This window comes from Saccopteryx leptura, chromosome 11 (assembly GCF_036850995.1).
Source record: "Saccopteryx leptura isolate mSacLep1 chromosome 11, mSacLep1_pri_phased_curated, whole genome shotgun sequence".
In the NCBI taxonomy this organism is placed as follows: domain Eukaryota; kingdom Metazoa; phylum Chordata; class Mammalia; order Chiroptera; family Emballonuridae; genus Saccopteryx; species Saccopteryx leptura.
The window spans coordinates 22,659,042-22,672,861 of NC_089513.1; the positions used below are offsets into that span (position 1 = coordinate 22,659,042).

General features: G+C 52.1%; 1 protein-coding gene across 3 annotated transcripts in view; it reads left to right on the plus strand.

Moving 5' to 3' along the window:
- The first annotated feature begins 1,994 nt into the window (after positions 1 to 1,994).
- Positions 1,995 to 13,820, plus strand: part of ST8SIA5 (ST8 alpha-N-acetyl-neuraminide alpha-2,8-sialyltransferase 5) — a 48,646-nt gene continuing 36,820 nt past the window's right edge. Inside the window, exons 1-2 of one of the 3 annotated variants that reach the window (XM_066352777.1) lie at positions 1,995 to 2,791; positions 12,822 to 12,929. In XM_066352777.1, coding sequence (XP_066208874.1) covers positions 2,661 to 2,791; positions 12,822 to 12,929 — 239 coding nt within the window. In that variant the 5' untranslated portion in view covers positions 1,995 to 2,660. The remainder of the gene's footprint in view (positions 2,792 to 12,821; positions 12,930 to 13,820) is intronic. The other 2 variants (XM_066352779.1, XM_066352778.1) reach the window with 2 other exon arrangements.

Sequence of the window (13,820 nt, forward strand, 5' to 3'; positions counted from 1 at the left end):
AAACGGGGAGGCAGTCAGACAGACTCCCGCATGCGCCTGACCGGGATCCACCCGGCACGTCCACCAGGGGGCAATGCTCTGCCCATCCGGGGCGTCGCTCTGTTGCAACCAGAGCCATTCTAGCGCCTGAGGCAGAGGCCATGGAGCCATCCTCAGCGCCTGGGCAAACTTTGCTCCAATGGAGCCTTGGCTGCGGGAGGGGAAGAGAGAGACAGAGGGGAAGGAGAGGGGGAGGGGTGGAGAAGCAGATGGGCACTTCTCCTATGTGCCCTGGCCAGGAATCGAACCCAGGACTTCCACACGCCAGGCCGATGCTCTACCACTGAGCAAACCGGCCAGGGCCAACTTAAAGATTTTTATAACATCATTTCACAGTACTGTACATATAGCCTACTCAACTTACGACCAAATCGTGTTACGACCTGTCTGTCAGAACCAATTGTGGCCGTAAGTCGAGCACTAGCTGTATTTACTTATTTATCTAGTTATTGTAAGGAAGTGTGTACTGAAAGACAACTATCAGAGCAGGTACCTGATGGCGGTGGAGAATAGGAGGAAAAGAAAAGAAACAAGGGTACCTTGCCTGGAGTGATGATGATGTTACCTCATGAACTCTGCAGCTGAGGGCCAACTTGGTAAAAATTGGGAAACATGGTCAACTTGGATCTGTGTACAGAATCTGCCACATAATTTGTGGGGCCCAGTGCAAGGCCTCCTTGTTCAAAACTTTTTATGAATTGGAAGACAGCAAGAGTGGACCATGAAGCCATGAGTGGTTCCACCAGAGACCCTCACCAGCCTAACCTTTATATATGGGAGAAAGCCACATCTCTCACTCCAAAGAGTTTTTGCTAGGTGAGCTACTTTGGACATATAGAGCTTCCGTCCTTTCCACCATAAAATGGGTCCGCCAGCTGTTAGGAGGCGCTAATTAATTAATAAATGCAAAAGCAAGCACTTTTTGATATGAAAGACACCAAAAATATATCAGGTTTATTATACTAATGGACCATTTAATGTTTATGTTATTTCCTTAATTAATTGAAAACCCTATCCGTGAACTCACGGGTAATATTTATTTGACACATAAACTCTTTATAGATAGCACAGGGTCCATTTCCACCTTGTGAATTCCATGAATTGCAAGGTGTGGGTGGAAACCTAAACATGAGATTTAACCGTGCATTTTTTGGTCTTTCCAGTTCAAAGAGAAAAATATTAAATACGAAGGCCAGCATATTGGAGTCTTTTTCTTGCCTCTGCGGGAGTTTCGGTCAAGTTCCAAGTTGAATTCCTGACCGGACTCTAGAACCTCCCGCAGTGGCTGGAGGGCCCTGGGAAGGGCGCGCTAGAATCATCCAGCTAGGGCTCAGTGGTGAAAGCCCGGCCACGTGACTCCCCAGGCGAGGGGAGACTGCGGTGTCTGGGTGAGCTCGTGCGGGGCAGGGTGGGGAGGAAGGTGTGGGAGGAAAGGGAAGTGCATGTAGGGGGTTAGGATTTCTGAAGAGGCACCACTTGGCACTGCATTTCATGTTTATTTTCCTTGGTGTGCACTCTGGAAGCACACATCTTTCGAGACACAGTTACTTACTAAAGCTTAGGGGGACTGTGGTACTCGAAGGCGGCCAGCTGTCTGACCTAAGATTTACGAGTGGTTCCAGGGATGAGACAAGGTCCCAGTGTCTCGGTGACAACAAGGTCTTTGACGATCAGCCAAGAGCTGCAGCTGGGGAAGAAAAAGAGGCCTGTGGCAGGGGCAGCGAGCCCCTGAATTTCCTTCCCGCAGGAGTTTGGCGCCGTGGGCCATCAGCATGCGGGAGCGGCGCGCGCCGTCCTTGAAGGGGTGCCCGGCTGACCTTGCTCCGCATTCTCGGGAGAAATCTCCCGTAGAGCGCGAGGACACGGCCACCGTGGTGACTCAGTGCCCAGCACGGCGCATGCAAATATTCCCCTCCTGCAAGCCCAGCTCTGCAGCCACGGCTTCCCTTTCCTGCCCCCTTTTTAAATTCCACTATTCAAGCCCAGTGTTTTCCGCTCCACCCCTCCCCCTCTCCACTGCCTGCCAGTCATTAGCTAGACTGTCGGGGTGTTTGTACCCCACCTCCCAGCCACAGAACTGAAGGCCAACCTTCACGTTCCCTCGCTACAAACCCGGGGATCAGACGTGGCCGGCCGAGGCAGGGCACAGTGCAGGGCAACCGCGATCCCGAGTCGGACCAGAAGGGGCGGTGCGCTGCGCGCCGCCTGCTGCCCGCTGCCCGCTGCCCGCTGCCGGGCCCGGCTCCCCATTGGCCGCCACCTACGCGGGAGGGGCCGCCCGGCGCTTAGGACACCTGGCGTTGCCCCTCTGCGGGGAAATCGGCGGATGCCGGGCACTGGCGTCCTGGGGTGAAGGCATTCGGAGGGAGAGCGCCGGGCTGCACCGAGCTCGCCGCAGCCAGCCCTTCGCTGCCCGCCGCCGCCCCGGCGCTGGCGACGCTTGGGTGCCCTCTGTGCCGGCCGCGCCAGCCGGAAACTTTGCCTCAAGAAGTCCCTATCCGCCTGACCGCGCCAAGAGGCACCTAGTTGGTCGTGTGTCTGCTGGGACCCCAGAGCCTCTCGCGTGATTGCGGGGACCCCTGGCGCCTTCCGCGCCCCGCCGCGCACGAGCAGTCGCCAGGATGCGCTACGCGGATCCCTCGGCGAACAGGGATTTGTTGGGGAACCGAACTTTGCTCTTTATCTTCATCTGCGCCTTCGCCTTGGTGACTTTGCTGCAACAGATCTTGTATGGCCGAAACTACATCAAAAGGTGAGCAAGTCCAAGTGCGGGTGGGAGTGCGTGGACCCTGCGGACGAGCCCCATGTGGCGTCTGCAGCATCCGCCCGAGCGTCCCCGGGGTGAGTGACCATGGGGTCTGCACTTAGTCGTAGCACCACTGTGTTAGTTTTGGGTCACGGTGGTGGTCCAAAGTGCATCTCTCCTCCCAGCCAGAAGAGAGCGCCTGCCCAACGCAGGCAGGAGGGGCCCAACAACTTTGTTCTGTTGTTAAAAATTGGGGACAGGTTAGAATCGAGTGGCCAAGCTGACGATATATCATTTGACTGCCGTGAGAGGCCGCAAGGACCACATTGGTGTCCCCCAAATCTACAGTGGCGAGGAGGCTCCCGGGAGTGGGAGGCTCAAAACCAGAGTTGTTGGCCTTGCAAGTCCTGGACTTGTGGGGCCCTTAGGAGAAAAAGCGTATCTCTCCCTCTCCAGTCAGGTGGGAGTGATAGTGGGCGGAGACGATGCGACAGGGATAGTGAATTTATAAACCTCTGGATCTGTGAAACTCTCAACCTGATCCCTTCTGAAACAGCTGGTCCTTTCTCATCCTTCTGCAGGTCAGAGCTGCAGCCAAAGTTAACCCTTCCTTCGTTGGGCCCTGCTCCCACCCCACCCCATCACCCGCAACTCGGTTCAGAGAAACGGCAGTAGTAGGAGGTGGCGCTAGTAAACTTGGGCCCAGTCTCAGTCCCTTCTGCCCGCTTTGCTGGCTGAGGCGAAAACGCTTCGGGTTACTCCAGCTAGTTTCAGGGCCTGCGAAGAGCGCAGCCTTAGGATAGATCCGCATGCGCATCAGAACCTCTTTTGCAAAGAGCCCACCTTTCCTTTCAGCTGGAGGTTTTTTCTTTGCTGCCAGTGTCTCCCTCCTCTCACTTCCTCCTGCCCCCCACCCACCCAGGCTGATAGAAAACCAAATGCTTCTCCAGCTATGTAAACATCTCATCTTTAAACTTCCAAATAATAAAACAGTTGTTCTCTTTCCATCCTTTGGGCTCTACATTAAGTGATTTGTGCCTTCCAGTGTGGACAGTATGTGGGGGTGGGAGAGTGAGCATTGCTACTGGCTCTGGCGCCTACAGTAGGAAAACCATTGGCCATCTCCCTCTCCATGTTCCAGGGCTGGGGAACAGGTACTTCCAGATAGCCACTGCTCCTGACTTTCCCAGACAGTGTTTCTTCCTGGCGGAAGGCAGCTGATGAGCATGGTGCTGGTGGCTCGAATGGACATTTTCAGAGAATCTCTTGGCTTGCTGGAGTCCATTGGGTCCACTTCCTCTTTTGGTTATTGTCCCCTATCTCCCATGTCCCTATGCAAGGACAGCTGGGCTCAAATGGCCTGCTGTAACCCTCCCCTGCTACACTTGTTTTTCATCAACGTGGCTCTGGGTTCCTGCCCCCTCATGGCACCTACCCAGAACTGCAGGGATCATTGCTGCCCTGTCGAAAGCAGGAGAATATCTGTGATCATGGCAAAGGCCAGCTCCACGACCAACTGCTTGCTCCAGAGAGCCCTCCCTGGTCCCGGGTGGATGGGCTAACTGCCCGGAGTTCAACAGGCCTACCAGTTGCTTCCCAACCTCCCTCGCACAGATCCCCTGGACCCCTAAATCTCAGGTGCCACCTTGCCCAGGGATTTGGTTAACCCAAGCAAGCAAGCAAAGCTTGTGTATACCCGACTCTGGAAAGGTGCCAGAGTGATGTGGTCCTGGGATTCAGGGGAATTGCTTTCTGTCCGAGGAAACAAAATGGCCACACATGAGACAGTTATAAAGTAAGTATTAAAATATCAGAGGAGGGAGGCACCACTGGGCTGAAGTAGTTAGAGGAGGCTTCCTGGAGGAGGTGAAGTAAGGATATGATTTGGTTAGGTAGAGGGGAAGGGCACATCCTGAAGGCAGCTGCAAAGGTGCAGAGATGTGGCACCACCTCCTCTCACCTCTCCCATGTCTGACCCTCCCCACAGTCCAGCGTTGGCCTAACCATTGATTTGTTCTTCATGGAGCCACTCTGACCTGAACGAGGTTCTTTTTCTAACTTCCTAAGTTGGATGCTTATGTCTTTAATATTTTCTAATGTAAACTTTTAAGTTTATACAGTTTCCTCTAAGGACTTCTCTAGGTATATTCTTTAAGTTTTGGGATGATGATAACAAACTGAGAATTGTATTGCATAACTATGTGCCAGGTCCTGGTCCAAGTGCTTAGTATATTACCTTACTAAACTCTAACAAGTAATGGATGCTATTACTGTTCTCATTTTATAGATGAGGAAACTAAGATGCAGTGAAGTCAAGTAATTGTTCAAGGTCATATACAAAGTAACTACCGAAAGTACTTTCATTATTGTGAATTCCAAGTATTTTCTAATTTCTTTTTTTTTCCTTTCTCTCTCTGTCTCTTTCTTTCTTTCTTTCTTTCTTTCTTTCTTTCTTTCTTTCTTTCTTTCTTTCTTTCTTTATTTTTGTGATAGAGACAGAGAGAGACAAAGAGAGGGACAGATAGGGACAGACAGACAGGAAGAAAGAGAGATGAGAAGCATCAATTCTTTGTTCTGGCACCTTAGTTGTTCACTGATTCCTTTCTCATATGTGCCTTGACCAGGGGCTACAGCAGAACGAGTGATCCCTTGCTCAAGCCAGCGACCTTGGGCTCAAGCTGGTGAGCCTCGCTCAAACCAGATGAGTCTGCACTCCAGCTGGCGACCTCAGGGTTTTGAACCTGGGTCCTCCATATCCCAGTACGACGCTCTATCCACTGCGCCACCGCCTGGTCAGGCTTTAATTTCTATTATTTATTTTTTCTATTCATAAATTTAGAAACGTTCTATACTTTCCAAATACTTCCTTTTTACTTATCTTTTTGAATTTTGAACTCAAATACATTATGATACATTGTAATAGGACAGCAAGGTATTTATGATGCTTCTTCCTTGGGATCTGTTGCGAATTGCTTTGTGGCCTAGTACATGGTTGATTTTTTAAGTATTAGGTATGTAGTACTCTCTCATGATTGAAGGCAGAATTCTTACATGTCTGTTAATCACGTGGTTTTGTACTTTTCAATCTTCTATCTTATCAATGTTTTGTTGTTCTGCTTTATCTATTAATTTCCAGAAGATGTGTGATGAAATCTTTCTCTTTAATAGTGGATTTGTCAGTTTCTTCTTATCAACTTTACCCTTATGCATATTGAAATGACATTATTAGGTGCATCCTAGTTTAGATATATTGTCCTCCTAATGAACTGAACCTATTACAGTATAGTGACTGTCTTTGTTTCTAGTAATACTTTGAGCTTTAAAGTCCATTTTGTCTAACATAGTGAGACAGCTTCCATTTGGTTACTACTTGCTTGTTACAATCATATAATAGCCATTATACGGGAAGCATAAATTATGGGGATTGGCAGCTGCCCCTGAGGCAGCTGCTGGCTTTAGCACACATCTACTACTTCTTTCCTTGCCACATTATTCATCCATTTAAGAAGGCATTTTATATACATGTCAATCATTGTTTCAGTGTTTTTATGAGTCGGAGATGTTGCAGAGCGGGTTCCCTGGAAAGCAGACTCTAAGCCAGAGATGAGAGGGCATTATGTTTAGTAAGATGTGCTCTTGGGATCAACACATGAGGAAGGGAGAAACAGAGCTTCTGTCCTAGGGAAGGCCCTCGTCCCTGCCCATAGGGATCCCTCAGAGCTAGGTCCTCAGGGGGTGGGGAGGCCGGGCCTCTATACCTCTGTGTTGAGTTTTCGGTCATTGGATGTGGGCCATCTCTGGAAGAGGGCATAACCTTGGCCAAGTTGTCTCTCCTCACATGAGACAATTCCCAGAGGGGCTGGTGAGGTGGGGGCTGCCGCTCTCAGCACCCTTAGCAGGTCAGGAAGAAATCCTGCATTCCTGAGGGGGTGCCTGCCACAAGGGTTATTCTGTCTGCCATATTGCCAGAAATGGAAGTCCTTGAATGTCTCCATCCTCCATCCCCTCCCTTTTCCCCCTCTGCCCCCCCCAAAAGTCCCAGTCCCTTGGATGAGTCTGTACCTGAAGCCCCACTCTTAAAGGAGAGCATTGCTCCCGTCAGCCTGGGATCTCTTAGCCACATCACATCTGTCCTGCACTGTACCCTCACCCAGCCGGTGTCCCCACTGCTGTGCCTTCTGTTGTCTCTCTGCTGGGCCAAATCCCACTCCTCCCTGGGCTCCCAGCCCACTTCCCTGTCTCGGAACTGATAGTGCCGGTGCAGTCTAGACCCGCATGTCCCACCCGGCGCTGCCCTCTCAGTCTGGACCCGCATGTCCCACCCGGCGCTGCCCTCTCAGTCTGGACCCGCATGTCCCACCCGGCGCTGTCCTCTCAGTCTGGACCCGCATGTCCCACCCGGCGCTGTCCTCTCAGTCTGGACCCGCATGTCCCACCCGGCGCTGTCCTCTCAGTCTGGACCCGCATGTCCCACCCGGCGCTGCCCTCTCAGTCTGGACCCACATGTCCCACCCGGCGCTGCCCTCTCAGTCTGGACCCGCATGTCCCACCCGGCGCTGTCCTCTCAGTCTGGACCCGCATGTCCCACCCGGCGCTGCCCTCTCAGTCTGGACCCGCATGTCCCACCCAGCGCTGTCCTCTTGCTTTCTGTGACCACACAGGGACAGGCGCTGAGGCCAAGCCCACTTTGTCCTGCCTCGTGCAGGGAGGACTCCTGAACGCTGTCATCCCCAGCCTGCCTCTCACCTGAGCCTCGAGGGTGTCGATCTGGGCTGTCTGCATGTGGCTGGTGCAGACCTGCAACTTGAGGATAAGAACTGGGTCAAGGAAAAGTACAGGCTGACTTTGAGCTGTATTCGAAGTGTATATTTGAAGTGCTGTCATTGCTGAGCCATCTGTCCCCCCACCCAGGGACAAAGCCTTTGGTTCCACTGACCTGAGAAACAGGCACGGCCCCAGGAGATAGGGACCATGAGACAGAGGATCCACGTAAAGGGTGGGTTTGGAGGGGGAGGGTGCCTAGTGGGGACAGGGTGGTGGTGAGGCACCCTAGAGAGGAGGAAAGCGCTGCACTGACCGTCACCTGGAGTGTGTCCTGTGCTGGCTGAACATCTACATTTTGCTGGTCAGAGCAAGTTTCTACTGAGTACCTGCTGCAGGGCTGGGACGAGGGTGAGAAGAAGGTGCTAAAGGGGCAGAATTTAAGGAGGTCCTCTCTTGGGTGTCAACCCTGTATTTCACGGGTCTGAGAGGGGGGCTGCCCTCAGTGGTGTGCCCAAGGCGCCTTGCTCGTCACTGCAGCCCTGGCCCTGGCCTGCTGCACACTCCGCCTGCACTGGGTGGTAGACCCGAGCTGCCCGTCCCTTCCCCAGATGCCCCCAGGGCCACGGCAATGCCCTCTCACTCAGCCCCTTTGCCCATCTCTCTCTAGTCTTTTTCTTTTTGACATTTGTACTTTCTGGAAATTTTTACCTCTTAGAGGGTCTAGCTTCTCCTCTTTGACTTATCCAGGCCCATTCACTTCTCATCTAATAAACTCTCATCCAAAAATTCTCCGGTTTAGCTCTTAACCCTGCATAGGGATCCTTCCACAACATACACACATCGAGGTGATGGGCTCACCAAATATTAATGATTAACATTCACTAAGGGTTCATGAGCCAGGTTCTGACCTAAGCAGATAATCCTGAATGAGGATCATTTCATTCAAGCCTCACAATAGTCCTGTTGAACAGATATAATCATCCTTATTTAATACTTACTCAGAGAGGGTGAGTAACTTGTATAAGGTCACACAGCTTGTAAGATGATTGTAAGAGATGTTTTATTTCCTTCTGAATTCCCAGGACCTAGCACGGTACCTGACATTAATTGTTGAATGAATGGATGCATTCAAAGGGAGCCCCAAAGCTTTTTTCTAACCATTAGGGACCATCCCTTAAATACCCATTCAGCTTTGTGTTGTGGGAGAGAGGATGTTGTGAAAGAATTATTAGGTATGATTCATGTCCTTAGAAACTTCCGAACACTGAAAGAGACAAACAGGAAAAATATGTAAGGTTGTATAAAATGCATTCACGATTGTGTGGCATAGAGGACAGATCTTGTCGGTTTCAGAGGAGACGGTGCCCAGAGTGCAGTCAGGGGCCTGAGCGCAGAGGAGAGCTGAAGGCTACCGTGCTCCTCCTGGAAATCGGGCTTGGCCAAATATTTAACAAGGGAGCTGGGAGGGGCCTGATGTTGTTGGATGACGTAGGGTGCCCACTTGAGTGGCTCTGTCCCCGAGGGGAGGTTGGGCAGGCAGTGGAGGTCTGGAACGTCAGGCCAGGGAATAGGACTGTTTGGAAGTTGGCCTGGGTGGCAGGCTTCTCTGTGGTGCAGAGGCTGGAGGTGACGAGGGGGTCCCATAGCTGTGCCTGGAGCTCGTCCAGTTTCTCTCTCTGGGTCCCTTCCATGGCTGGGCGCCCCGTGTTCACCTGCCCTGCCCTGCCGTGACATTGCCAGCACTTGGACTTCCCCGGTTCTGGCCCAGCCACTTCCTAGCCAGAGGCCTCTGCTCCATCTGCTCACCAGCATCCTGGGTCCGGGGCCTGGGGCCTCTCACGAGGCCAGCCCTCTGCTGCCCGCAGATCCCCTATCCACCCCAGAGCCTGGTTGCTCTGCCAGTCTCCTCCGTTCCCCTGGGGCGGGTGGCGAGCACGGAGGACCAGCCTGAGGAGTGCCCCCCACCCACTCCTCCCTCAGGACTCTCCCACCTGCAGCAGCCTTTCTGTTGCCCCAAATGAGGGGCCCCAGAGGCAAGCCCCAGGGATGAACTTACCTCCCTTTCCCTCTGAGCTGCTTCTGGGGGGAATGTTAGCATCTGCTGCTTCACAGGGAAGTAATGTGAGTCACTGGTGATTCAGGAGTGAGGACAGGCAAGGGGGACATGAAACTGATAATTATGCCCATTAGTCGGCTGAAAAGGCTTCCCAGCTGACAGGCACTTCCGCTTTGATCTGGGGGGAAGGTCTCAGCACCTCCTCTGAGAGTCTCTCTGACCCCCTGCCCAGCTCCTGATGTGGATCTGGGGAGGGCAGAAGACTGGGAGGTGTGGGAGAGCAATCTGGCGCCCCAGGAAGGGCACCACACTCTCAGGCTCCCAGGTGCCCCAGCTGAGTTCTTTGCTCCTCAGAAGATGGGGCCCCCTCCATCTTGGATGGCTTTGAGGGGCCACAGGAAGGTGGCACTGCTTCTCTGAACTGAGGCTATATCACCTGCCAGCTGTCTGTCCCTGAGCCACAGCCGCATGGACCACCTTGCCAGCCCCAGAATAAGTGGGCGCCCTGTCACCCCAGGGCCATCACGGGTGCTAGTCCTCTTCCTGGCATTCTTTACCAGGATTTGTCTGCTCCCTCCTCACTCACTTCGTGTCCTGCTCCGTGTCACCCTCTCGGGAAGAAGACTGCCCTGAGGGGAATAGCACCCTCACCCACCCCAAACTCCCACCCCCCTGCCTCCCTTTCCTTTTCTCGGCATCATTCTTCATCATCTGACCCCCCACGGGTTGCGTTGGCTGCTGGGCTACTGCTGGTGCATCTGTCCCCCTCTGGTAGAAATTCAATGTCACGGGGGCGAGGCTTTTGTTGATTTGTTCCCTGTGGAATCTCAGCACCCGGCCTGGCACAGCTGTGCAATAAGTGTAGACTAATACAATAAACTAAACATGTGATATATATACATATATACTAGAATAAAAATAGCACGAATAGATAAAGGAAAACTATCTTCAGTCAGCTGTGAGGTACGATGCAAGAGATTTGCTCATTAATAATAGAAAACTGTTTATGCATTTTATTTCACAAGCTTGGTGTGAAAGAAATGGCTCATTGCCTCCTTTTCTTTTGATTAAGACAAAAACTAAACCTTACCCACTAGCTGGTGGGGAATTCAGTCTATCTTTAGTGAGGGGCCTTCCCTCCCAGGGTCATATGAAGGCCGTGGAGGCTCTTGTGGAACAAAGATTGGATGGGGGGGGGGGTCCTGGGGCCATCCTAGCCTTAGCCAATCTGCTCACTGCTTTCTGGAGGCTTCTAGATCCCTTTTAGAGCCCTGGTCCGGCCTCCTGAGGTCCCTAAGCATCAATCTCTCTGGGTCCTGCTGTCCATTTAAAGGGAGGCCCAGGGAAGGAACCCCACCATAGCAGAGGGGCTTCCTGGGCCCAAGTACTTTTCTGCTCAGCTGTGGTCTCCCCACATCCACCCAGCCCTCCTGGGCCTGAAGGCCCCCCCTGCGTCCCTCTGCAATGGCCAAACACAACTTTGTTCCCCCCCCCCACACACACACATACCCTATGTGGCCCTAAAGTAAGGGAGGGAAAAAAAGCCAAACTACCCTCTTAGAAATGGAGGAGAGAAAATACAAATGAATAATGCAATAGATTATCCTCCCAGGAAAGTTAAGTACTGATGTTTTGTGAATGATTTTCTTCTTTTTTATTTATTTTTCTCAAATAGAGCCAACTCAAGGTTATTCTTATAATAATAGCAGCTCAGGCATTTGCATTTCTTTTATGTGCTTTGTGGAGTGGGAGGGAGAAGGGTGGTTACAGGCAGAGCCCTTGAAGTCACTCACCTGGGCTTCCTCTGTGGGTGCCTTTTGCAACGGTGAGTGTATCTGTCGTGCAGGAGACAGAAGGCTGCGGTTGGGTCGCTGACCCCCTCAAGCTGGAAGACCCCAGGGTATGCTGTGGGCAGCTGACTCCCGTGACAGGAGCCAGGACTTTGGTAGCCAAAGAATGGAACTGGGAGTGGGGACTTCTGGGTTCCAGGCCTCGAGCAGCCTGAGAGGCCACTTCCCACTGTCTGCCTCAGTTTCCTTAGCTGTGACGGAGAGGCCCACTCTGTCTCCCTCTTCAGACTACGGCCAGGATCAAGCAAGATGATATAAGAAGGGGCAACAGTGGGTTCCCAAGCTGCAAGAAGTGTTTAGTCTGCATTGTGTTTCAAGTTTGAATTAACGATCAGCATTTAAAATTTGGGATATCAAAAGCCTGGATTTCTAGCCTCTCTTGGAAAACTGAGCAAAGTGGCATTTTGTTGTAGGGGCCTGCCTTCCCGTGTGACAACAGTGGCTGGAGCTCAGGGCACCTACACTGGCAGGGAGGCATGCAGGCAGAACACACACCCTCATTCTTCCACTTCGCTCCTTCTCTGTCTGGCCCCAGAGGCTGGCCGACCCTCTCCCTGGCGGAAGTGAAGTGGTGCTTTGTGGGAACATGAGGTATTAATGTATGGTTGGATTTTTATTGGATGTTTTAGCCAGGGTGTGTGACAATCTAAATGGTCCATGGAGAGCAAAGATGATGAGTTATTAAGGGAAAGTGAGGGCATTTTGGGACCATCCCTAACTTCCTGAGTTGTGCACAGTAAATAGATTTATTTGCTTCTTAAGGACAGTCAAGATTTCGCTCTAGTCTAAAGCAGTTACTCACCTGCTTTTCATCTTCCCAAATGTTGTCACCAGCCCCCTTCTATCTCTCCAAGCTACATGCCCTTATTTATTCCTTTGCTGTCATCTCAGCCAGGTTTGGGGAGGGAGCAGAGCTTACCATGTGCTTTGAGTCCACTGTCTTGAACCAGAAGTGGCCTTCTGCGATGGGAAACTGGATTTCATTAAAAGCTTTGCAGTCTGTCCGGCAGCCTCTGGGGCCAGTGCTGGCAAGCGAGAGCCCTTCTGGTGTAAGTCTCTAAAGGTGGGAACTGAGAGACACAACGTGTGCGAGTTAGGCGAGCACTGTGACCTTGATCTGGCTAAGCCTCAGTTTCCCTGTGTGCACAGTGTGTAACCTCGGCTCTGCCAGGAAAGGTGCAGTGAGGGGATAGATGTAGCTGAGCCGAGAATCCTGTAAACGTTTATTACCATCATCCTCATGGTTGGGCATCACCCTCGTCTCCACGAAGTGTGTCACTTGGCACAGGACAGTATGTGGCTCTCTGGTAGACAGGCTTAACTCAGCACGTGAACGTGAGTACCGACTGCCTCGTTCTCTTGCCAGAGGCCTCCAGTTTGGTTGGCAGAGTGGCGACCAGCTGGCCAATTGGACGGGGCTCTTTAATATCACGGACATCCCAGAGTCACCCAGCGGCAGTGACTCCAGCTCCAGGTACAGACCCGGGCACATAACCAGGGGGGGGGAAGCCTTTCCTGGGGTGACCCTGCAGCCCCCACCCCATGGCCCATCCTCATAGCTGCCCTTAGGGAAGAAGACAGCTCAGCTCACTCATTTTGGGATCCTGACTTGTCTCCTTTGACATGAGGGGTGAGGGCTAGGACCCAATTACGACAAAGTAGGGACTCACTGTCTCCCCTCTGTTGGGAGGTGGGCTGAGGGGTCTCAAGTCTCCATTTGAGGTATGGCATCAGCTCCATACCTGCTGCAGGATTTTGGATATCAGCCTGCAAGGTGTATAGGTGTGTGTTGGGGGGTGGCAGCAGGGGTGGGTGGCAGCCCTGGGTTCCCAGCTCCTCTGAAATCCCACTGCAAAGGCGGCTCCTACTTTGCCCACCTCTGAGGCCGACTTGGGTTGGGGAAGAACTGTTTTGTCAAGATGGCCCTGAGATTTGACATTCATAACGTCATGTGGTTATTTCTTCTTGATCTGTTGTAGTGTTTGAGCTAAAATCAGCGATTAAGGGCACTCTGCCCACTCAGCAGTGGGAGACCCGTAATTATTTGTTGACTGAACGAAAATGGAATATTCTCAGGCGGGATGTTCTCGGGCGGGATGCACTCTTTGCAGGGAAGCATTGTGAGGAGTTTTTCCGGGCAAGGCAGGTTGCTCTCTCTGTTGGAGCAGGTGTGGCCAGAACCCGCCAGCTAAGGGCTTCCAGGGGCTGATTAATTGGTTTTGCTTCCTCATTTTTGCATTTCGAAGAACAGACTAATTCTCAATCTGTTTCCCCGGGAAAGGAGTCTAAGTGTTTGTTGCTGTTTATACTGACACCAAAACATTCAGCTGACCCTGCAGAGAAGTAGTATGGTTTTCAGGGACCC